This window comes from Cyprinodon tularosa, unplaced genomic scaffold (genome assembly GCF_016077235.1).
Source record: "Cyprinodon tularosa strain WSP-4 unplaced genomic scaffold, ASM1607723v1 ctg717, whole genome shotgun sequence".
NCBI lineage: Eukaryota > Metazoa > Chordata > Actinopteri > Cyprinodontiformes > Cyprinodontidae > Cyprinodon > Cyprinodon tularosa.
The window spans coordinates 92,140-117,034 of NW_024039471.1; the positions used below are offsets into that span (position 1 = coordinate 92,140).

The following is a 24,895-nucleotide window of genomic DNA, read 5'->3' on the forward strand; positions in this document are numbered from 1 at the left end:
AAATTCCCAGTGTATTACAAAGCTTTGGCTCTGAGTTATCAACGTGCTGCATCTCAGGTTGGGACTCCAGCTGCCATCTGCAAAAGAAGACGGTCCTGCACAGGATGGTGAAGGGATCTGAGGAATTCAATGGGATTTCATGATCCCATGTCAAGGATCTGTTTCAGAGTTGATGCAGATTTCTCACAGCTTATTCATGAACTTTTTGAACTGCAACCATAACCCCAATGGTACAGCATCAAAACCACCTGAGTGATACACTGTTTTTTTCTGCTCATGCTACATTAATGTTGAACTGTTGTTAAGATTATGTATTTATTGTGCTGTATGTGTTTTTCAACATGTTTTCAATAATTGTTCACAAAGTTCTATTTCATCCCAGAAAATTACTTTCCTGTGTTTGCTGCTATCTTAGCTATTAACTGGTTTAATTTGTTTTCCAGTCACCTCATCAAGGAGACACAGATGGGAAAGATCCTCCCCATCTAAATTTAAATTCATTGTTTTTCATTTTTAATTGCTGGACTGGAAACAGACAAAAATGCCCTCAAAGAGTAAAACACTTCAGAAGAAAGTGTACGTTAATATAATTCACAAATATCTAAAAAGAAAAACACTTTCTCAATTACAAAGGCAACATAATCCAGGCTTATTTAACTACTCTAGAATGACTTGGTTAGTTAGATAACTCGCCACAGCCAATGGGATTCTTTCTTTTTCTAAAGAGCAGCCGCTCCACCTATCAGAGTCCTCGCATGAAAATAACCGAATCCTATTGGCTGGGTTGAACATACGGATCTGACGTTTTACAGCGCGGGTCTGTCAAAAACTGATCGGCTGCTGATCTGTAATATTTTCCAGGAAGCGCCCAAAACACCGTTTTTAATGACTTCGCAGCGTTTTATTCACGAGCAAATATAATCGATCTGCGTCGCATTGTTGTTGTTTTTGCATCTCTTTCTCGGTACTTTAATCTCATAGGGTTACGTGACAATTCGCAAATTGGATTAGCTCTGACTTAAGCCTGTGTAAAATAATGGATGTAGCCTCCCTGCTACGTAGCCAGTGCCGATAGCAGGAACATTGTTATAATACATTAACGTTTTGACTTATCTGCTTTTTTTAAACTAACATATCGTTAAAATATCGCTTGTTATCTATCAGGAATCAGACATCCAGTGACTGAAGAGACGCTGTTCAGTTAAAATGGAAAGTTACAACCAAAGGTTTGAATCCTCCACAGGGAGAGACAGCAAACCTCACAAGAAGAAAGGTTTCCATAGCAGCACGTCTGGGATGGATGAAGGAGACCGAAAACCAAAGTTTGTAAGTATATAAAGACTGGACCGTTTCAGGTTCTACCTCTGCAGGTTATAGTGGAAACAGGGCTTACATTCAGAACAAAACAGTCTTCCTCTCCATCTGGTTTTTGCTAGTGACAAAAAAACAAAACAAAACATAAATAAAGGTGATTAAAACTGCTACGAAAAGAGATTAGGGCCACTTAAAAAATAAAAGAAGTTTACTGATTTTTAAATATTTTTAGTCTGATATGGGAGAAAGTCAGAATTCTTTCTTTAATGTCAGAATTCTGACTTTAATCTCAGAATTATTTCTTCAATATCAAAATTCTGACATTTTTCTCAGAATTCTAAATTTTATCTCAGAATTCTGACATTTTTCTCAGAGTTCTGACTTTAATCTCAGAATTATTTCTTTAATCTCAGAATTCTGACTGAATTCTGACAACTAACAAGAATGTTAGCACCAAGCCGTAGCCATGTGTGTTTTAGAGACTAAACTAGCTCTCTTGTTTTAATCACCTTCTGCTCTTCCATTAATGAAATAGCATCATCGGGGACCCATCCATCATTTTCCACCAATGTGTTACTGGCCCTCCAAAACAACTCACATCTTTGTCAGTGATTCTGAGTGCTCCCACATCTCTTCCTTCATGGAGCCCATCAACATTAAGATCCAAAATTCTGAGAAAAAAAGTCAAAATTCTGAGAAAAAAGTCAAAATTCTGAGAAAAAAAAGTCAGAATTACGACATTTTTTCCCATATTAAACTGAAATAATATTTAAAAATCAGTTACCGTATTTTCACGACTATAAGGCGCACTTAAACGTCTTTTTTTTTCCTCAAAATGTGCGGTGCGCCCTATGGTGCGGTGCGCCCTATGTGTGTTGTAACTGCGACTTTTGAGACCACCTCATTGAGGAGATGATGAAAGAGTGGCTGAATGTAAGGAGACCAGGTGTTTTTTTTCCACCCCTCACCATCGCTGTTAATATGTAACTCCATGCATGCCCATCTCACAGCTGATGTGAAAAACATGGGGAAACAAATTAACGCTGTGCTCGCTGTTCAACCGCTCGACATCGGTGTGAACCGGACCCAGCAGGTGCAGCAGAAGCAGCGAGTTTACATGCAAAGTCAATGGTTGACGCGCATATAGGTGCAGCAAAAGGTCCTGCAGCGCATTTTGGTGCAGCACGTCGGGAGCGTTTAAGCATCTGACGCACCGCCAACGCGCTGCTGCTGCTCAGATGGAAAAATTGAAGTTTTGCTGCTGGACGCGCCGCATCAACCAATCAGAGAAGCTGATCTGGGAGCTGACAGCGAGACACAGCGCTCTGATGATATTAACGCAAATGAAAAGGCTGGATGAATGAGGAGATGATGAAAGGCAGGTGTATGTGAGGAGACCAGGTGCTTTTTTCCACGCATCACCATCGCTGCGTGCCCATTTCACAGCCGATGTGAAAAAAAGATGAATCAAATGAACGCTGTGCTCGCCGTTATCCCGGGGGTCTGACAAAGGAACTTCCACCGCTCGACATCGGTGTGACGCGCCCGTTCAAAGCTGCGAGCGGCGTGGGAGCGATGGATGACAGACTGAGACCACAGTTTCATGATAAATGGAAGGCAGCGCCGGGCAAGTTACGCCACCGTTTGCGGATGGATTGTAGATGGACTGTGTCTGCTGGCTCTGTTCTTCAAGCTTTCGCAAAAGCCGGCATTATTTCTGAGGAGCTGCGCTGCACGGAAAGTGACTGACAGCGAAGAAGGGGAAACTGGCATGTCTGATTTAGCGCAGCTGTTTTATTCAGAGGAATGCTGAGGATAACAGAGGATGATGACTTTGATGGGTTTGATTAATACTTTGTAATAAATACATGAATAAAGCACAATCATACTCAGGTTTGCTTCCGCTCTATTTTTCTACCTGAAAACTTAATTCAACAGCCGCGGGCGCGTCTCCTCCTCCTCTTCAGCGCGGCGGCTGGCAGGTGTTTTTTCATCTAAATAATCTAAATCTTGCAGCTATATTTGCTGTGATCAGTGGGAATAAAGTAGTTTTAATATGTTTTTAAGTGAGAAAGGCCACCTGAAAACTTAATAATTGCAGTCAGTTCATCCAGATTATCTATTTCTGTCGGAGGCGCTCAGACCCCCACATACCAGCGGTGCGCCGACAGGAGAAATCCTTTCGTTCACCGCGGCTGCTGGCAGGTGTTTTTCATCTAAATAATTTTAGCTGCAGGCACCAGGATACCGGTAATAAAAGCGAACATATTCCGTCGGCAGGTTTCAGGATTTTAAGTTAATTTAGGAGTGATCACAGCGCTGTGTCATCTGCGATGTGTCTGTCTCACCAGCTGCCAGGTTTGATTAATACTTTGTAATAAATACATGAATAAAGCACAGTCATACTCAGTTTTGCCCCCGCTGTATTTTTAAATACGCAGTAGAGGTATTTAAAGGTAGTAGAGGACATGTACCTGTATATAAAAAACGCGCCCTATAGTCCGGTGCGCCTTATGTGTGTGTTAAATACAGAAATGGGACACATAACTGAGAGTGCGCCTTTTAGTCCGGTGCGCCTTATGGTCGTGAAAATACGGTAACTTTTATTTATTTTATAATCATCTTCCTTAGAACTGCTTATGCAAAGGTAATGTTAGTTTTAGCTTTATTTCAAATTCTTATCAAACAGAATCTTTTTTTTTTGGCCTGAAAATGAGAAAAACTTCAATGGTATTGAACGCCAACCATTTGTACACATAACACAGGAAGAAACAGTCCACTGCATAAAAGCTTAACTCTTTTTAGATGTCTTACATGTTGACTAACATCTATAGAAATGCATCTGGAAAGTTAAGCCTGCAAATGTCTCCATTTTCCCTTTTCAAATGTGACCTTGCTTGTTTTTTTGACTTTGTGGTTGGATGTAGGGACTCAAATGTTAAAATTAGCCCAGGGTTTAGCCAGCCCTAATCCATGTGTTTCCTGCTACTACAAACCAATCAAGGCTCTGTCTGCTTTCCTCCACCAGGGAGTTGTTGGTGGCTAGACATACTGACACACTTAGGTTACTAACTATGCCAGGTTTGGTTTTTGTTGTTTATAGATGACAGACAAGTGGACAGGGCAGTTATTTATTTAATCACACATATGCCAACCTTGTTTTTGAACTCAGACCAAGGTAGCATTCAAAAATTTTTATAGGTAATGGAATATTAGATCAGAAAATTTCATGGAATGTTAGGGAATAGTTTTGGTCTTTTTATAGTGGTTTTGCTGGAACCACCTGAAATCTCATTAGGGTTGTTAAAGTGGCAATAAATAAGACATTGCTTATGGCTGATAAAATGTTGCAACATTAAACTCATAACTAAACAGCTTAAGTGTTAAAGTGTCTTCCATAATTCACTATAAAAGTCGTCTGGGATATTCCTATGGCTGCTGGGCCGTCTAAACAGAACCAAGATCACCATTATCAGTTGGCCAGAGCCACAAAGTTCCTCTAGAACCTAACAGATAAAAGAACCTAACAGGACAATCTTTTCCGATGAAATCCTCCCATTAGGTCTATATGTTTTAGTGGCCAGATGAAAGCAACATTGTAATAAGAGGATATAGAAAATGTCCTAGTCTGATGAGAGAATTATACAACTTTTTGCTTTGAATAGCAGGCATCATGTTTGGCTATTAACCAGGCTGCTACCATCCCTACAATGGAGCATGGTGGTGGCAGCATCATGCTGTTGGGATCTTTTGACATCTGACTGGAGCAGTGGTTCATTTTTTTTTCAGAAGCACACAGCCAGGATCTGAAAACAGTGGATTCAGAACTGCTTTGTGAGTTTTTTGGTCTTGACTTGAATCCCTAGAGGGATCGTCTAAAAATCACTGCGCATAGACGTCTCTCATCCAATGGTGGAGATTGAGCTTAAGAAAATTGAGACTAAATATCCTACAATTCTGGCATCATATTTCAGGGTTTCTGAGGGTCATTAAAAATCATTAGAAGTCATTAAAATATTATTGTTTAAATTAAGGCCTTAATTGGCATTAAAATTCATTAAATGTGTTTATTGTGGCATTTAAAATGCTTTATTAAAAAAAAGTTTATAAAAACATTTTTGTCAGACATATTATATCACAATATATTTGCGTGGAACTGCTTCCGGTTGACCGCAAAGCTGTACGTTAAGAAAAGAAGCTTGAGTCGGAGAAAAAGCTAGAGAATATGGGCTGTCGACGGGTACCTGTTGGTGGCATTAAAATTATTTCTAAGAGCATTAAAAGAGGATTTAATTGGAGTTATTCATTCCTGTTATAAACCCTGTATTTATAATGACCTCAGGCTGTAACTGCTGTCAAAGGTCAAGAAGCAAAACGTTACGCAAAGGCTGTAAATACTTAGCTGAATGTAAAAAAAAAAAAAAAAGTTTCTATTTGTAAGAAATTAGGCTCAGAGTTGCTTAAGAAAGAGATCAATATAATTTGAAACAAGGCTGTAACATCACTAAACGTGGAAAAAGTGCAATGCTGTGAATATTTTCTATAAACACTGCAAATAAATAGGGTTTTTGTGTATTTCACAGCAATTTTCTATGATTGGATTAGTGAGACCCCTGACTAAATGCGGACTAAAAAGCCTTTGTCTTCATTTTATTCTTGAGCTCGACCCGAGCTTTTAGAGTCAGTTATGAAAGCAGTTCTCTGAAAATCTATCATTTTATATCCTTTGTATGATTTATTAGTTTTTTTTTTTTTTATTAGAATAGCTGCTTAGTGCAAAGGCAGCTTGGCTGAAACCTTCAGATTAGCATAAAATGCAAGATCATAAAAAATGAACGTCTGTGTCACTTTTCCATATAAAGCAGTTTATAAACAATCAAGAGCTGCACTTAAGAAATACAATAAAAATATATCCCATAAAAACGGTAAAACATTGAGGATGAATTGATTAAGAACATAATCATAAGATCAAATTTACTTGAGCAGAAAAAATTGACACATTTGTTTGACTGGTGCTGGAGGAGCTGAAAGCGAACAGATGAAGGTGTTTTCCAAATATAGCCTTGTTAGGGAAAAAGTTTACTGATGTTCAACTATAACAGGCAGACAAAGCGCTGACATACTTCCTTTCTGTTCAGAAACTTTGACTTATGCTTATTGTACTTGCACATAATAATAACGATCAGCGAACATGGAGTAATTTAAACTTTAGCCATCCGTCACTCATATCTCTAACTCCTAATAACTATAACCCTCTGTTTGCTATCAACTTTTCTTATGGTTTTTAGAAAAGCATTTTAGATAAAGACTGTAGCCAGGATTAGTCGTATTACTAGCAGCTGCCAGGTTGCTCGCGACGACGAAAACTCTGGCCTTCATTCTTCAAAGTGTCTGATTTCCTATTTGTCTCTGGGTTTGGATTACCATTTGTTATCTTCCTAAAGCTTTGGGGAACCAGTGGTTGTCATTTTGTGTTATTTGCTTTATCTCCCTCTCGGCTTCACTCTTCAGCGCCACACAGTCGCTTGCATAGCAACAAGAAATTCTCAACTCAGATTGGAGTGTGCACACATTATGGGATTAGTCTTTGTTTAACTTCTTTATTAAATGTTAGATAAATGCTGTCAACTGGCATCAAACTGATCCTTAAAGAGAGATTTCAGATGTTGTTTAATCAGTTTGAGCTATTGGGAATCTTTTTTTTTTGTTTGTTAGAGGGGCAGTGTTGGGATGCAGTTGATTTATTTTCTGATTTCCTTTTTTTTTCTGCTTCTCACCGTAGAACTTGGCCTTTAGAAACCTCACAGATGATGTGGTAAGATATGAGAAAGCAGAGTATTTCCTGTCAGTCCATGAACATTCTAACCTCATACTATATAGAGCTAACCACACTGCATTTTTTAACTAGAAGTTAAGAGTTATTGTTATGGATCCGCTCTCATATCTAGAGGAAGATGGCTGCTTTCCTCACTAACAAATAATTCCTCATCAGCCTTTCATTAAGAAGTAGAGCATTGTTTACAGTTCATCTCTCAGGCAAAGACCTCTTCTCTTATACAATTCATGCACAAATTACTATTGTTTACCTACCTGTTTATTATCTGCATTCTTTGTGTAATAACCTTCTGTGATTTATAATCCATCTCATGCTTGGTTTACCTCATCTTTCTGCAAACGATTCACCTTCTTAACACACTAGATACTAAAAAGGCTTGAAGGGTGGTGAGCTGAAACAAAAACATCCTTGCATCTAAAGAAGCTATTTCTCTCTCTTTACCAAAGCTGGACAGATTTGCAAGTATTCGGATTCCTGGCAGCAAAAAGGAACGTCCGCCTTTAACGCTCTCTAAACAGAACTCCAACGACTGCTCCACCGCTTCAGCCTCCACCCTCCATCATTTTGAGGAGCTCTCTTCGAAGATCACTTCGGAAAAAGAGATCCTGGCTTTGTTTGAAAAAATGATGGTATGTTTTTTTTGTTTTTTTTTGTTAACTTTTTGATTTAAGGGTATTCCGTAAAATCTAGTGTCTAACTGGTAGAAATAGGATTTGTTATAAATGTTCTAAACACGTTCTTTATGTGAAAGTTGTTTGTCATGAAGCAGCAGCAGCTCGCCATGGCTTAGTGAACCGTAAATGTCTATAAAGAAACGGGTGACATCTCTCCTTAGTGGAAGGGAAGCTGATATGATGACGTCTTCATCTTGAGGAAAATAAAATAAAACAAAACATCCAAGCTCTGTGTTGGAAGCTGACAAGTTAGCTGATCATTTTAGCTCAGCTTTAATTCTGTCTGTTCTCCATGGAACATCAGCTAACTTAGAGATTCAGCTGATTGCATCTAAGTACAATAAGTGAATTAAAATGGGACTATTTTTATTCTTTTATTGGGTAAAGCTTGAATCAAAGGCTGCGACAGGTTTATGGTCGCCTTTTGTTTTTGTTTTTGTTTTTAAACTACCAATCGGGGCCCAGTGACTGCTGATTTAATGGCTTACATCTGCCCCACTGAGTCTCATTAAAATAACAACTTAGAACACAGTAAATGAGAGCCAGGGATAAAGAAATAAGCAAAGTCGACGGCATTTCCCTGGCAGCATACAGAACGTATATATTTTGTGTGATACATTGCACGAAATATTTTCCAATATAAATGTTAGCAAAAGGTCATTCTGATATATTTACAGTAGTGTGTAGTAGAATATCTTCTCTAAAAGGACCAACATATGGGAAAAGGGAACAAACACATTGAGGACATTAATTAATATGATTAAAAGTAGCTTTAGAATCTGCATAATATTTTCTAGTTATTCAGGATGTTGTCAATTAGAGAAGCTGTGGTGAAGCGGAGAAATGATGGGAAACCCAATTAGAGCTTAAGATGAAGTTTTACAGTAATATCATTAACTGGTATGAAGGATTGTTTAGACCGTTTTAGTTACTCTAATTGGGATCCGGCATTGCTATTAAGGGTCAAAATGGTAAGAGCCTATTTAACACCTTTGAATGGCTGATATCATCCCAACTTCCCTCAGATTGCAGAGTATTTTTAGTCAGAGATAAAATGTCCCGTCAGGACTGGTCATATTCTGATCTGCATACATTTTATGTGACCAAACAGAATAATTATGCTCTGCTTCCCATTTAAATTAATCCAGTTTTTACTATTTGACTCCTCAAGATACAGCTTTTTATAAGGAAGGAAGCTCTTTCTGGTTTATGTGGTTCTAACCAAAGAAACAAAAAAACAGAGTAAAGCAAATATTGTATTATATTGTTTTTGTTTTTTCAGAAAACCATTTTTCCCTTTTTTTATTTCACAGGAGGACATGAACTTGAATGAGGATAAAAAAGCACCTTTGAGGGAAAAAGACCTGAATATGAAGCGAGAAATGGTCCTCCAGTATGTTTTTGCTGCCTCAAAAACGGTGAGTTTCTTTTTTTGGTGGTTGAGTTTATAATTTAATATTTCTTTTTTTAATGAGATTTCCAGTCAGAAAGAGGTTCGGGACAATTTTCTGTTGATTGCCTTTTGATAACTAATTGAAAGAAAAGATCTTAAAAAACATTAGTCATAGATTTATTCTTACTCATTTAGTGTACCAAAAAACCTAAACTTCCCCGTTTTCAGCTTAGAAATGCGTGAGCCAGCAGAAACTGCTGTGAAGCACTTTAGGAGTCAAATTAAATCAAATTGTTGGGAGATATGCTTCGATGCATAAATGGACGTAATCATGTAGTTCATGTAGTTACATAATTACTTTCTACCTATTGGAATTACCAGGTCAGACTTTTAAAAAAATCTATGCTTCACCTACATTGTTTTTATTTGTTCTGTCTGCTAATTATGCCTACTCCTTTTTCTTTCGATCTCTTCTCTATGTTAGAGGCACCCCAAAATGTTCCTCTGATCCACCAGCATATCGATGCTGTGTTTTACTGGGCAGAAAAAACCCCCACTTTGACCCCCGGTCATTGGGCTTGACAGAACGTCTGTTTGAAGATCCTGTTTGGTCACTTCACCCCTGCTTTCAAAGCTCAGTCTCTGTCTGCTTTCTGGACGGGAGCGCATGTGTTCACCTGCTAAGCTTGATTCGATAGCAGAGTTTGAAGCGCACAGCGTTCATGTTTTCACTCTTTTCTCACATATATGTAGAAATAAGAAGGAAAATGTGTTTTTTCACTTATAACAAGGTATTTTATTGGCCTAATTTCATTGAAAACATTTAGTGTAACCAACCTTTCTACTGACATGTGCTGGTGAGAAGGGATGATGGGCTCATAAAAATTAGTGTAGAGGCCTGAATTTCAGATTAAAGGCGACGAATTTGTAGCCTGGGTGCCATTCCGAACTTAGTCCCGCCCACAACGTTTGAGGTCGGGAAGTTCGGTCTGGCATTGCTCGATAGTAGCTTGAGTATGCTGGCACAATATCTGGTGGGCCAATCAAAATTGTCAGGGCGGGCTTTATACGATGATGGACAGATGACCAACAGTAACGTAATCAACCACGTCACCAAATCGCGCTTGGGTGACAACAATAATGGCTGGAGAGTTGAGGTGAGTAGATTCTGCTATTAGGTCTGTTCTAGAAGATATCGACAGCAAATTAATTTTAAAAGAGGAACAGAGAAACGCGATCAAGTCTCATCTTCTTATTATAGGCGTGCAACTGCACGCTTTGATTTTTGTTGACAACAACTATGCGTCGCTTAACATACGTCACGCACTCCGTTGCACTTATTGGTTGTAGGTCTATCCAATTGAGTGCAGAGACATTTTTTTTCCTGGTTCGTTCGAAACACGCCCCATAATCACAGCTCTATGGAGCAGTATCAGACTCATATTCTGACTAGAATTGAGTAGGACTACGTCAGGCTAACGAATTTGAGCATAGAGGCTAAAAAATACGCTGCTGAGAACCCTGCTAGGTCCTGCACCTGTTAGATTTTTTACTTTCCTAGCTAGTAATATGATACTCTACAATAAATGTTTTTGGTTGACACTTGGATGAATAAAAAAAAAAACCTAATTGAGCATAGCCTCAGTATTGATTTCTAAATTTAGATAAATAAATTAATTTATACACGTAATACCAAATTGCTATAATTTTATATTATTAGGAATGGATTTTATTGTAATTTTATTTTTATTTGAAACTCATTTTTTTCCCCTATTTTTTTTAACATGAAAACCTGAAACATCAATATTATTATTTTTATCCTGTAAGGCAGCAACAGAAACTCAGATGTCAAAAAAAAAAAAAGAAAAAACAACCAAACAAATTTTTATTGGGCACTGGTGTATAAATTTGTTTGATGGCCCTTTTAAGAAACACTTACCATGTCGCTGTTTCTGAAAATAATTGTTGACCTTGGACTATGTGTCTGTAGCAGTGGTTGACTTGAAATAACCACTCTGCTTTGAGGTGACCACGGGTTCGATTGGTCTGGAGTGCCCTTGCTGTGCAGGAAATATCACTTTACTAGTGTTTTCCATGTTTGCAATTCTTTTCCTGCTATTTTCAAACTCTTCTAGACAAAGAATAGAAAGAGGTTTACATAACTTGAACGAATCCTTCAAAGACAGTAATTGCTCTATAGATGGAGCTTGATAGAGTGTTTATTTAGAGACCACCGTGCAAACAATTTGCTTCGGTACAAAATATTTTTTTTTTTAAGAACAGACAAAAATCATTGGGAAATAGTAGAAATACATTTCAAGGGCACTTTAGTTCTCTACCCCATTAATCTTGTTTTTCAACCTGGTTTAAGAGCTCATATTGTCATGTTTGGTGTAGATTGGAGGACTAACATTTCTGTCCCCTAGTTACCAAAAATAAGATATTTTTTAAACCTTTAAAGTCATAGGGAAGTGGCTGTTTCAACCTTTGCATTCTGAATTCTCCCGAGTGGTGCCCAACTTTACATGAGTGAATAAAGGGAATGTGATTGGTCTTTTATCAAGGGTGCAGGATTGCTGTGGCGGAAGGTTTGCAAGCAAGTTTGGTTGTGGCGGGTGTCTCAGAAGCATCTTGCTAACCAGTTAGCAACTTAGTGCTAGTAGGTTGCCAATGGGAAATTACATTGGGACCAAGTAGCACTAAATTGGTGACTTAGAAAAAACACTGTCTAGTAACGCTATGGACAGCGGAGAGTTTTGTGTGGGTGGTCATGAATGAGTCTCCTCTGTCATCCATTTTTTATTTAGAGGAGGAATTTAAAGGGGACAAAGATGTTGTGGAAGAGGATGCCAGGGCAGTAGAAGCTTGGTTTGGTGTAGAAGGCTTACAGCCGTACAGTTGCCGCAAATTTGTCGGCTGCACATCCATGATGCGAATCTCCCGTTCCACCACATCCCAAAGATGCTCTATTGGATTGAGATCTGGTGACTGTGGAGGCCATTTGAGTACAGTGAACTCATTGTCATGTTCAAGAAACAAGTCTGAGATGATTCCAGCTTTATGACATGGCGCATTATCCTGCTGAAAGTAGCCATCAGAAGTTGGGTACATTGTGGTCATAAAGGGATGGACATGGTCAGCAACAATACTCAGGTAGGCTGTGGCGTTGCAACGATGCTCAATTGGTACCAAGGGGCCCAAAGAGTGCCAAGAAAATATTCCCCACACCATGACACCACCACCACCACCAGCCTGAACCGTTGATACAAGGCAGGATGGATCCATGCTTTCATGTTGTGGACGCCAAATTCTGACCCTACCATCCGAATGTCGCAGCAGAAATCGAGACTCATCAGACCAGGCAACGTTTTTCCAATCTTCTATTGTCCAATTTCGATGAGCTTGTGCAAATTGTAGCCTCAGTTTCCTGTTCTTAGCTGAAAGGAGTGGCACCTAGTGTGGTCTTCTGCTGATGTAGCCCATCTGCCTCAAAGTTCGACGTACTGTGCGTTCAGAGATGCTCTTCTGCCCACCTTGGTTGTAACGGGTGGTTATTTGAGTCACTGTTGCCCTTCTATCAGCTCGAACCAGTCTGGCCATTCTCCTCTGACCTCTGGCATCAACAAGGCATTTCCGCCCACAGAACTGCCGCTCACTGGATGTTTTTTTTTTTCGGACCATTCTCTGTAAACCCTAGAGATGGTTGTGCGTGAAAATCCCAGTAGATCAGCAGTTTCTGAAATACTCAGACCAGCCCTTCTGGCACCAACAATCATGCCACGTTCAAAGTCACTCAAATCACCTTTCTTCCCCATACTGATGCTCGGTTTGAACTGCATGAGATTGTCTTGACCATGTCTACCTGCCTAAATGCACTGAGTTGCCGCCATGTGATTGGCTGCTTAGAAATTAAGTGTTAACGAGCAGTTGGACAGGTGTACCTAATAAAGTGGCCGGTGTGTGTGTGTGTGTGTGTGTGTGTGTGTGTGTATATATATATATATATATAAACTAAACAATGTTATTTTTCTGTCCAATGAGGTGAAATTAGACACAGGAACACCTAAGAGGTGTCATTCTTTTACTGTCATGGTTCCCAAACTATGCAGTTCAATGGAGAAGACACATGCAACTAAACAGCAAATGTTCCATAAAGAAAACCATGAAGAGTGTCAACCGTTCTTTGTTGCAGAAGGATTTTTCTTGTACCTTTTAGAAGAGTTAAAAAGGTGAAATCAAAATTGGCTTCACATTTTTGCAGCGATTAAAAAAATAAAAATAAATAATAATAATAAACTTCGTATATCCCATCAAGGATATTTTTTTTTCCTTTTTTTTTTCCACCAAACAATTGTAGGTCAACACGGTCTGATTTATAATTTCAATAAATGCATTTATTTATTTTTTTTTACGCAAATCTGAGGTCAGCCATTTAATTTATGAATAGGTTTTTTTCACCTATAGACTGCGGCTTACCTTTTTTTTTCTGTTAAGAAGAAAGCATTTTTTTTCACAAAGCTCAAGGATAAAAGCAACAAAAAAAAAAAAATCAAAAGAAATCTGGCTGGATTTTTCACATGGTCAGTGTAAGAAAAGCTCTGAATAACAATGTTGTTTTTGCAAGGGCAGCATGAAGAAAGCTGGTACTCGTCCTTACTTTTCCCTCACTGAGGGGGAAAAAAATGTTGGCACATCTGAAATTTGCAAGTCCTAATGCTTGTTTTTGAAAGAGTAAAAAGAGAATATAAGTTAGAAGACCACTGCTGCACTCATAAAAACCTTATTTCGGATTGGAATTTAATATCTTATAAGCCTTTAATTTACATTATAGTCTCTATATTCACAACACAAGGTAATCCCAAAGACATTTTGCCCTGGGGTTAAGCTTGAGTGGCTAAAGGAGCCGTGTTGCAGCTCATCCATTATTCGTTCTTTTCTTTCTACTGCCACTGTGTCTTGCAAACTTCAACACAGGGAAGACACACTGAGAAACTTCTTATTTGCAGTGGAAGTTACCCAGCGCTCCCACTGTGGGGCAGGTCGGAGCATGCTCCTGTGAAGCCATGCCAAGTAAATATCCTTTAAACTGCACCAACTGATATTTGGAGTGGTTTTGAAGTAGCTTCCCTTTTCTAAATTAAAACCAGCTCTTGTTTCTAGATATAGTTTCTTTCTTATTTATTTATTTTTCCTTCAAAAGGCTGTTTTGACATTTTAAAAAGTCAAACTTGAATGATTTATGGTTGTTATAAAACTAAAACATAATTTATGCTGAATAACCTATAACTAATGTTATCTGCAGATCAAAACCGTGTTTTAGGCTTTCATTTTCCTCCATGTTGTAAATTCATTATAAATGGATTGGCATTTATAGCTGTAACAAGCATTCTTATAGATGTCTATGCATACAAAATTAAGAATAGTAAAATAAGTAAAGGTTTTAAAGTCATAGGTAAGGTAGCCAATACAGTTTTCTGCGGTTCTACCTACATTGTGTCTTTTATCACCAATCAAGGACCCTTTTGTGTCATCAAACATCATTTTTGCACGTGTTTAATTGGAATATTCATTATATTTTTTTATATATGTTTTTTTTTTCTTCTTTTTTTTTCAGGGGAGTGTGAAGAAAAGCCATCAGATATCTCCTCAGGAATTCCTCAGTGAGCTGAAGTCAGGAGTGATGGACGAACGTCTCTTTGCCTGTCTAGACTCATTGCGAGTGTCCCTGACAAGCAAACCTGTGAGGTATGAACAAAAGTTGATCTCTAATATTGGTGCCTGGCTTGGCTTCTTTAGTTCAGGCTCTTCGTATGTTGTCTGTGTAATAAGTCTATAAATTAAAAAGTTTATTTCATTCATTTTTTATGTTTTAGTGCTTCATTTAAATGTATTTAAATATTTTACCAGTTACTGTACATCAGGTCACAATAAACTTGAATAAGAGCTGTGGAGGATTTTAATAAGAGTCTTGGTCTCTATGCTTTATGCTTTAATCAAGGCTTGAGGATCTCCTTTCTTCCCTGTCTTTGACATTAATTTTATACACGGCAATCCCCATATTCGTAATTATTTCATGCATAGCTGAACTGCACTACCTAACAAAAAATGAGCTTAGCTTTATGTATGTGTGCTGGTTTCGTCTTCTGTCCCTTTCTTATAGGAGCTGTAAATTAGCTCGTCTGCTTTTCTGGTAGAAGCCCCTCCCACTTCCCTTATAGGGCTTTCTATTCTGTTTCTATTCTTTGACACAATAGCTTTTTTAACAGAAAGTGAAGAAGTATTTGAAAGAACTGGATGCTTGTGTAAAATTAATGTCATGTAATATTTTGACTGCTCTCGGTTCACACAATGATGTCACAAACTACATTGTTAGCAAAGTTTGAGATTTTGTTACATATATGTCCAAATTATTCAAATTCCTGGTTCATCATCTACAAGTCCTTAATTCACTCTTACATATTCTATTCATAAGCTCTTGTTCTTATTCTTACATTGATTGGGGGTTCCTTATGTGGTGTGTTTATCTAGTCTGCAAATTTGTCAAAAATGCTCAAAGAAACAAAAACAATTGGCTTAGAATTTAAGGATGGTTAAGAATTAGTAATGAAAAGCTTAGATGCCAAAGGAGTCATGAATCAGATTCAAATCCAAGCTACCTCCTTATATAAAAGGTTAACTCATAGCTTTTGCCTATTTGTTCCTGACTCTTGAGCAGAGACTGATCACAAGAGCTGGCAGGGCTCTTCCCTTTGACAGCTGCAGTCTCGGTCTTTATCTTTCTCGGCCAGAGACCTTACCCCTCCACCTGCAGAGGCACCTGTTGTTGACACTAATGACCTTCAATGAGAGCATTACGACCCAGAGAGGAAAACTGAGAGGAAAGCAGAGTGACCAGGGAGCTGTGGAAATGATGAAGCACCAACAATGGATGTAGGAGAGGTTCCAAATTGGATACTGGATGTGTCACTGGCCACACAGTGCAGAACTTTCCAGAACCTGCCCCAGGCCATAAACTGTGACCTGCAGCAGTTACAGCAGCCTTCTCCTAACTACCACCCCCTGGTCCATGTGTGATGCCAACTCCAGCACCACCTTGATAATGCATTGGCAGCCAAACCCATCAAAATGTTGTAAACAGTATTGCGGTTGCAGGAAGCAGCAATGGAACAGCCAGTTCCCAGAGTACATCCAGTTTCTTAGCCAACTGAAACTTCAGAGGATCTCTAATGAAGCAACCTGGACCAGTGAAGTGCCCCCCTCAGTTAGCCTGCAGCCACAGCAGCCTCACACATCCTCTCAAACAGCTAAGGTCAGGGACCTCCTGTTAAATGCCTGCAGCCACACAGTTCCTTCAGTGCCTCTCTGTCTCAGACGGATGTGTCCTTATAATTAGGAACATGGGACCACTGAAATCCACACCTGTAGTCAGTCCAGTCCCAGTGACGTCCATCTTAATGGCAACCACTCGGCATTACACACTTTTCAGCCCTCATAGTGTTTGCTTCTAAAATTTTACTTTGAAAAGTTTTTAGTTTAATAAACATGTTACATGACTATTCATGTATTTTAGATTTATTTTCATAGTTGCATGAAATCTCATGTTAGCAAGGTCCACTCAGGATCACTTTATTAAAACGATCATTTGAATTGTTATTTTCTGCTATTGGAAAGAAATAAAACATTTAAAATGGGTACAACAAAGATGACAAAGAATGTGTGTAAATAATAAAATGCTACATTATGTAATAAGTTCTTTCTTCAAAGCATTCAGCATTTTTCAAAATTCAGCCTACAATAGAAAAATGGTTACCTGGACTGCAAAAACAAAAGCATTTTGTCTCTAAACTACAGGGAAAGATGCAATCAGAATATCTGGGGTTAAGAATTCACATAGATGTAATGTTAGATATCGCCCCTTGACTTATGCTATTTTCACACCTGACGCGCTTTGAGCAGCAAAAAACTAGTTTCTGCTTCATTTTTTAAGCTTGTGCACATTAAGGTCTGAAGCGCGTCCAGTAAAGTGTCTCCAGATGCATCTGATGCTTATGCTTCTCTTGCGTTCAATGGCAGAGAGTGAGATCAGTGGGTAAAAAGTAGCTTTAAAAATAGAAAGTCGACCTCAAAACATAATTTTTGCAGTCAGGTCATCAAGATTACGATCCTGCCTTAAAATATTATTTTGCTGTCGGTGGTGTCACTGGGAATCCCCAGCGGCCGCTGCCTCAGGCCGGCTTGCCTCTTTGAGTGTTTTCCAATACCGTTCGTGGCAACTGGTAGTAGTAGATGTTAGCGTATAAGTAGATGTTAGCGTTTTTTTAGGTATGTGCTACAAACTACACCAGAACAATAAAATCGAACATATTTTTCCGTCAGGTTTTGACATTTGAAGTTAATTTAGGCATTAATAAACTGTTTCAGTGGAGTGATCATAGCAGTTTGCACCACCAGTGGTGTGTCTGTCTCCCTGCCAGCTCCCAGATGAGCTTCTCTGATTGGTTGATCAGGCACGTTGAGCAGCAAAAGTTAAGTTTTTCCAACTCCAGCATCTGCTGCTTGTGAAGAGCGTCACACAACCCTGATGCTCAGACGCTCATGAGGCGCTGCTTCAGTTGCATCAAGATGGGCTGCTCCTGCTGCTTGAGACGCACTGCATGACCTTTTGATGCGTCTAGATGCGAGTCAGTCATAGAGTTCACCTGTAAACCCGCTGCTTCTCCTGCTCAAAGCGAGAGCGGTCAGAATGTAGCATTATAGTTTGTTCTCACAGTAAAAAAATCTAAAGATTGTTTGTTGGGACAAACAATCTTTTGGACAAATCGTCTAACAAGCAATTAATTTCTTAGCACCATGGAGACAAATACAATGGTTAATTTGTTTGCACTATGTGGCTTCTGAATATCAATATTAGCAGTCATCATTTAAATACCATTCACTACTGATAGTTTGCCCTAGAAGGGACCCTTTTTTCACTGTAATAGTAGACCTTAATATATACCCCGTTTACACTACCCTTAAAAAACTGAGCCGAGACCGGTCCGAGCTCAGTAACTGAGATAACTTGTCGTGTGTGAACGGAAACAACCTGAACTGAACCAAGATAAACATAACCGGACCGCGCTAACTGCAGACCAGTTCCCGAGGTGGGTTCGGCTCGGTTTTTTCCTAGCTCGGTTCTCTGATAACAAGAGCGCATGAGCAGAACGCGTCATCGCCGACTGGCTGAACATGCCGATTCACACTCCATTCCAGAAAGTCGGCTTCCCAAAAGCCGACTTTCTCAAGTACATCCGCGCAAGGTTGCCGTCTACGCCTGACCCACCGCAAACACGGAAGTACAGCAATAATAATCAAGCATAACTTCCTGAATGTGACGGGCGCCGCCATTTTGATTTACTTGATTCCCTCCTCCTTCGTCTTCTTCTTCTTGGGTTTTACGGCGGTTGACAAACAGCGTTTTGTGCATTACCGCCACCAGCTGCTTGAGTCCCTCCTTCAATCCTAGCAGTAATACCGCACATCGTCACTAGGAGGCGAGGAGTCGAGGCGTCGAGATAACCGAGATAAGTGTGACGTGTGAACGGTCGTCAAAACTGAGCTTGGCCTGGTTACCGATCCAAGCTCGGACCGGTCTCGGCCTGGATCGGTTTTTCAAGGGTAGTGTAAATGGGGCTATAGTCCATCAGTTTGCCCCTACGGTTATCTCTCTTGTGTGCATGAGGTCTCTTCTCCACCTGTAGTTCTTCCATTTATGCACCAGGGATGATGTTGTAATCCTCTTCCACCTCAGGATTTTCTGTGACTGGGATTCTGATCCTTATAATAGTGGATGAGACCATCTCTACCTGTAAATGCCACCTCATGCTGGTATCCAAGGGTCCCTATGAAGGATCTCTATCTGGTGGCTTGTATTTCCCAAGCATTCTCAACAACATATGTCACTGGAAAAGTTTTAGCTGCCCCCCCAGGCATGCCATTGTCCAGACCCCTCCGGCCATAGGGTTTCATTGTGAAAGAGGTGCTGTTTTTGTCCTAAAACACAGAACAGCTGGTTGTTTAATTGAAGACCTTCTTTAGTGTCAATCCAAATAAAATGTTATTCTTACCTTAACGACATCCACCATATCCAATAGCACTGCAGAGAAGAAGCCTTTAGAGGTGTAGAACACACTTTCTTGAGTTGGGAAGCATACCTAGGGTCTTAACTGCTCTATGATGGCCTCAAAGACCTCCTGTATACTCCTTACCACTGTGCTCCAGTCACATCAGAGGTCGTACTGGTGGGTGTGATACTGGTTTCATATATCCAGATGTCTGATGGTCATGGTCAGCTTCATTCACGACTCTTCTCCTTCTTTGAAGCTGTGCCTTATCAGCAGCTCAAGTTTCAGCACTGAAGCTGCCCTTTGGTGAACATCCATTTTAAAACTGATGCTTAAGCGTGGGGTTATGGACCTTCTGTATTATCTTGGTAGAAATTCTTACAGATGTCGTAAAATAACAATGAATGATGATTTTGTTTTAAGCCATACTTGGATGCATTTAGCAGATTCCTAAATTGTGTGTATCTTAAGAGATTCTTTAAATCATACTAAAATATAGACAATACTCAAAATGAATCAAGCCAAATCTTACAATATTTTGTTTTCTTTAGTACCTGTTTGGTGACTAAATCTTATGCTGTTGCAATTTCAACACGAATGTCTACAAAATTCAACACATCCTCATAAATGTGAAGCTTGATTAATTCTTGGCTATTCATATTATTTTCGGTCAGTGTGGAATAACAGTAGAGTTTCAGTATAACTGAAAGAAAATTTTTGGATATTTTTTTTTTTTTTTTTTTTAGCCTTCAGGTGTTTCCAACTCATTCCTTTTTTGAACTGAAACCAAAACAATTCAGACCACTGGTTAGTTTAGTTATTTGCATTCAGCCAAGGAGTATTTTTCTGATGGGAAATAATGAAACTGTCTTCCAAAGGATAAAAGGACAAAATGTATCTGTTTTGATTTACATAAAAAAAATCATCTGGTATTTTTCTCAGATAATCTTTGAGATGAGCTCCAGCTTTAAAAAGCTGTCTGCTGTCGTTTAGGCCTTTGGCTCCCTTTAACAATTACTTGTTTGATTGAAGTCTGAACTTTGACTGGGCCTTTCCTAAACAATTATATTATTCCCACTCAGGGGAAACATTTAATTAAAGTTAGATCATTACTTTTAATTTAAATCCAGCAGGGATATGTATAATTTGTAGTCTAACCTTTAAAGTTATGAGTTAAAGTAAACCAATGAACACTCAATTTTCTTTATCTTTTTTGTATTTATCAATTTATCTTGGAAACATTTAAGACACATTTTGAATTTTTAGAGCCTTTAAGAAAATGTATAACTTAAAGTGGAACTGTCAAAGCCTCTTCTACCAAGCAGCTTCCCTTATATGCACCTGTATATATGATTGCTTAATCACTATTATTAATATTCACTATGGCTTCCACTTTTAGCCATGTTTGCATAGTACACTGCCTAACTCAAACATTTCTTAGCAGTGGAACCAGAATGTAAAAATGCCACTCTTTAATTGGGTACGGTCTGTTAATTATGCTAACACAACTCCAAGTATTTTGCCTGCAGCTGTATGCTGTTCTGTGTTTAGGCCTTGCCAGTCTTTGTTTGGGCTCTTTCAGTTCAGTGGATAGTACAACATTTCTAAACGTCTCTTCCCTCTTTTTTATGTTGCAGTAGTTTCAGTAAAAGTGACTGTCAAGAAAAATGTGGCTGGTAAGCTTTGGTGTTTGATGAAGGAACCACTGATCAGACTGTCAGGTTCAAGCCTAACGACAAAAGTATGGACTAGATCATAAATCTGGCTCGGGTAGAAACAGCAGCAACCTCTCGCCCTCTAATAGCGCCATTAAAGTCCTGAGTTGCTGGATTGATTTGGAAGTAAAACCTTTTTGTCTGCCACAGTTTTTGGATGCGGATCAGTGTCACTTTCTTGGCAATGATGCAAACGGCTGCCAAGCATTTCCTCAGTGGTATGTGTGCAGCCTGCAGGAAGATACACTATATTGCCAAAAGTATTTGCTCACCTGCCTTGACTCACATATGAGCTTAAGTGACATCCCGTTCCTAATCCATAGGGTTCAATATGACGTCGGTCCACCCTTTGCAGCTAGAACAGCTTCAACTCTTCTGGGAAGGCTGTCCACAAGGTTTAGGAGTGTGTTTATGGGAATTTTTGACCATTCTTCCAGAAGCGAATTTGTGAGGTCGCACACTGATGTTGGACGAGAAGGCCTGGCTCTCAGTCTCCGCTCTAATTCATCCCAAAGGTGTTCTATCGGGTTGAGGTCAGGACTCTGTGCAGGCCAGTCAAGTTCATCCACACCAGACTCTGTCATCCATGTCTTTATGGACCTTGCTTTGTGCACTGGTGCACAGTCATGTTGGAAGAGGAAGGGGCCAGCTCCAAACTGTTCCCACAAAGTTGGGAGCATGGAATTGTCCAAAATGTCTTGGTATGCTGAAGCATTCAGAGTTCCTTTCACTGGAACTAAGGGGCCAAGCCCAGCTCCTGAAAAACAACCTCACACCATAATCCCCCCTCCACCAAACTTTACACTTGGCACAATGCAGTCAGACAAGTACCGTTCTCCTGGCAACCGCCAAACCCAGACCCGTCCATCAGATTGCCAGATGGAGAAGCGCGATTCGTCACTCCAGAGAACGCGTCTCCACTGCTCTAGAGTCCAGTGGCGGCGTGCTTTACACCACCGCATCCGACGCTTTGCATTGCACTTGGTGATGTATGGCTTGGATGCAGCTGCTCGACCATGGAAACCCATTCCATGAAGCTCTCTGCGCACTGTTCTTGAGCTAATCTGAAGGCCACATGAAGTTTGGAGGTCTGTAGTGATTGACTCTGCAGAAAGTTGGCGACCTCTTCGCACTATGCGCGTCAGCATCCGCTGACCCCGCTCCGTCAGTTTACGTGGCCTACCACTTCGTGGCTGAGTTGCTGTCGTTTCCAAACACTTCCATTTTCTTATAATACAGCTGACAGTTGACTGTGGAATATTTAGGAGCGAGGAAATTTCACGACTGGATTTGTTGCACAGGTGGCATCCTATCACAGTTCCACGCTGGAATTCACTGAGCTCCTGAGAGCGACCCATTCTTTCACAAATGTTTGTAAAAACAGTCTGCATGCCTAGGTGCTTGAATTTATACACCTGTGGCCATGGAAGTGATTGGAACACCTGATTCCAATAATTTGGATGGGTGAGCAAATACTTTTGGCAATATAGTGTATATTTCCATTCTGAATAACTCCAGTACAGCAGACCAACCTAAAGTTAATTTTATTAGTTTTGCACTAATCTGACTTGTATTATGCTTTACCTCAGCATCTTTAGTCCTCTGTCCCTTTTCATAGAGGCCACAGCTTTAGCTTCTAGGTTGAGCAAGGCCACACAATGTAATTGTAAAGAATAGATTTGATAAATGGATCTGACCAAAAAGTGGAAATTGGTTTTTGATACTGTATTATAACTGGCCTTCATGTTTAAGGCTCCACAGTCATTCGTTTTCCAGTTTAGCTTAGAGAAAGGTAAACATCCTTGTTCCTTACTTGCACCATGCAAAAAAAACAAAAAAAAAACAGCCTTGGACTCTGTTTCTGCCTTACAGACGCATAAAATGAAAAGACGTCACTATTTTCCTATACTAAATGTTTTTAAAAATATTTATATATTTTTACGACGTTTTAGAAAATATTTTATTATTTATATTAGATTTTTTTTAATTGACTTGAATTCAGCCTCCTGCCTGATCTATATTTAAAGACTTTTGCTGTCATAAAAGTCTGTTTTTCTGCATAGTTTAGCGCCACACTTTGCTGGACTGTCAAGAAACCCAAAGAGGGATTAAAAAATTGACATACCTTAACTGAGAAGTTGGACAAATTACATATTTTCTTTTTTACCATTTTCCTATGGAAATGGGCAGTGGGATTGTTTATCCTGTAATCCAAGATTTCCAAGAAATTTGCAAGTATGGCCTGAAAACAGTCCTGATTACATAATTTAGCTATTCCAAGAAGTCCGATGCAGATTTTTGTGTTTTATAAATCATATGCAATTATAGTCGTTGCTAAAGGTTGGTTCACATGGCAAGATTTAAAAATTGTCACTTTGAATTCAGGAACTTAAAGCTATTGTGTAGGATTTTTAAAAGACCCGCCCTCTGCACTTAAAAACAAAACGCGCATATCAAGAGCATGCATGAGCCCATTTCTCCTCGTGCAGGCCCCGTTTAAAATGTGCAGTTGTCATAGCTCATACAAGTTTATTGTGTCAGTGGGGACTATATAGTAGACTTTATAGCAAACTCAGTTAACTTACTGTTCGGACAGATGATCACTGCTTTTTTGGCCCTGTTGGTCACGTGACTCCGCCTCCATCGCGCGGTGCCTGTGCCATCTTTGTTATTAGTTGTCGCTGTCGGGTAGCGACAGCAAATCCCATAATGCTTTGCGTGGAGAGTTCTCCACACAAAGCATTCCGGGATATATCTGCCTCTTCTGAGTCCTTTCTTTCCTTCTCATACACTTAATAGACACATTTTCTCTTACGACCCTCGGCCATTTTCAAAGAACCGCGGTGAGAAAGGTGAGCTTGAATGACTGGCTTAAACTGTATCTCACAACACATATGCAGCTGAAAGGGCACATGTGAAGAAAAAGATAGCTAACAGGATGAGGACGTAGAATGGCCCTATGTAAACATAATAACAGAATAATTGACAATTAGGAGAAATTATTATTTTGATGATCCACCTGGAAATAACAGATCATTCTCTATACCTTTAAGAGGACCCCCCCACATCACAATTTAAAAATAAGCAAGAGGTGATTTTTAACACTCTAAATGTGCATCAAGCTAGGAGTCTACAGGCAGTCTCTGTGTACAGTGGCAGATGAAATCCAGCGGGTGACTTTACTTTATTTATTGTGATGTTTTTAAGTGAGAAAGTATAACTGAAAACATCATCCTTACAGTCAGTTTGCCAGGAGCCTTATCCTACCTCTAAGTATTCTGTAGTTGTTTTGAGCAGCAGACTCTTGCATCCTGGTGGAACGTCCTACAAGGACTCCCCAGTGATGGCTTCCTAAGCCGGCCAATCACTCATTTCCAACTGCCGGAATATAAAATGAAGGTACCGGAATATAAAATCAATAATTTTTTGTCATTTTAAGTTAATGTAGGTATAAATTATGAACTGCTTTAACCACACTCCAGTGACAAAATATTTTAGTGGTCACTTTTTCTGCTCGGACAGGTTGGAGCTTTGTATGTTCATGAAAAAAAAACAAAAACATTCTGTTGGCTTTTTATATAAACCTAGTGGTCTCACATGTGACACTTTTGCTTATATGCATGCTCATTTTTCCTTGTTTCTTTGAAGAGATTAGGGGTAGGGTGCAGAGACTCTCAGCCAGCTCCAGGATCAGCTTCACTCATTTGTTGTTGTACGGTACAGACCTGCAATAGCTCAGAAGTTCAAACCCTGGCATTGGATTTGAACAGGTTGGCTCAATGGACTCCACACATTACAGGACATTGGGCCAAGATAATACAGCATGTTGGATTTCCCCGATTTGCGAGCGTAGGGACATT

General features: G+C 39.5%; 1 protein-coding gene across 6 annotated transcripts in view; it reads left to right on the top strand.

The window, feature by feature from the left end:
- The first annotated feature begins 808 nt into the window (after nucleotides 1-808).
- The window catches only part of LOC119772583 (protein diaphanous homolog 3-like), a 223,497-nt gene continuing 199,410 nt past the window's right edge, over nucleotides 809-24,895 (top strand). For 3 of the 6 annotated variants that reach the window (XM_038269030.1, XM_038269035.1, XM_038269032.1), the window contains exons 1-5: nucleotides 815-1,326; nucleotides 7,097-7,129; nucleotides 7,597-7,779; nucleotides 9,138-9,242; nucleotides 14,832-14,962. In XM_038269030.1, coding sequence (XP_038124958.1) covers nucleotides 1,207-1,326; nucleotides 7,097-7,129; nucleotides 7,597-7,779; nucleotides 9,138-9,242; nucleotides 14,832-14,962 — 572 coding nt within the window. In that variant the 5' untranslated portion in view covers nucleotides 815-1,206. Of the gene's footprint in view, nucleotides 1,327-7,096; nucleotides 7,130-7,596; nucleotides 7,780-9,137; nucleotides 9,243-14,831; nucleotides 14,963-24,895 lie in introns of all 6 variants that reach the window. The other 3 variants (XM_038269031.1, XM_038269034.1, XM_038269033.1) reach the window with 3 other exon arrangements.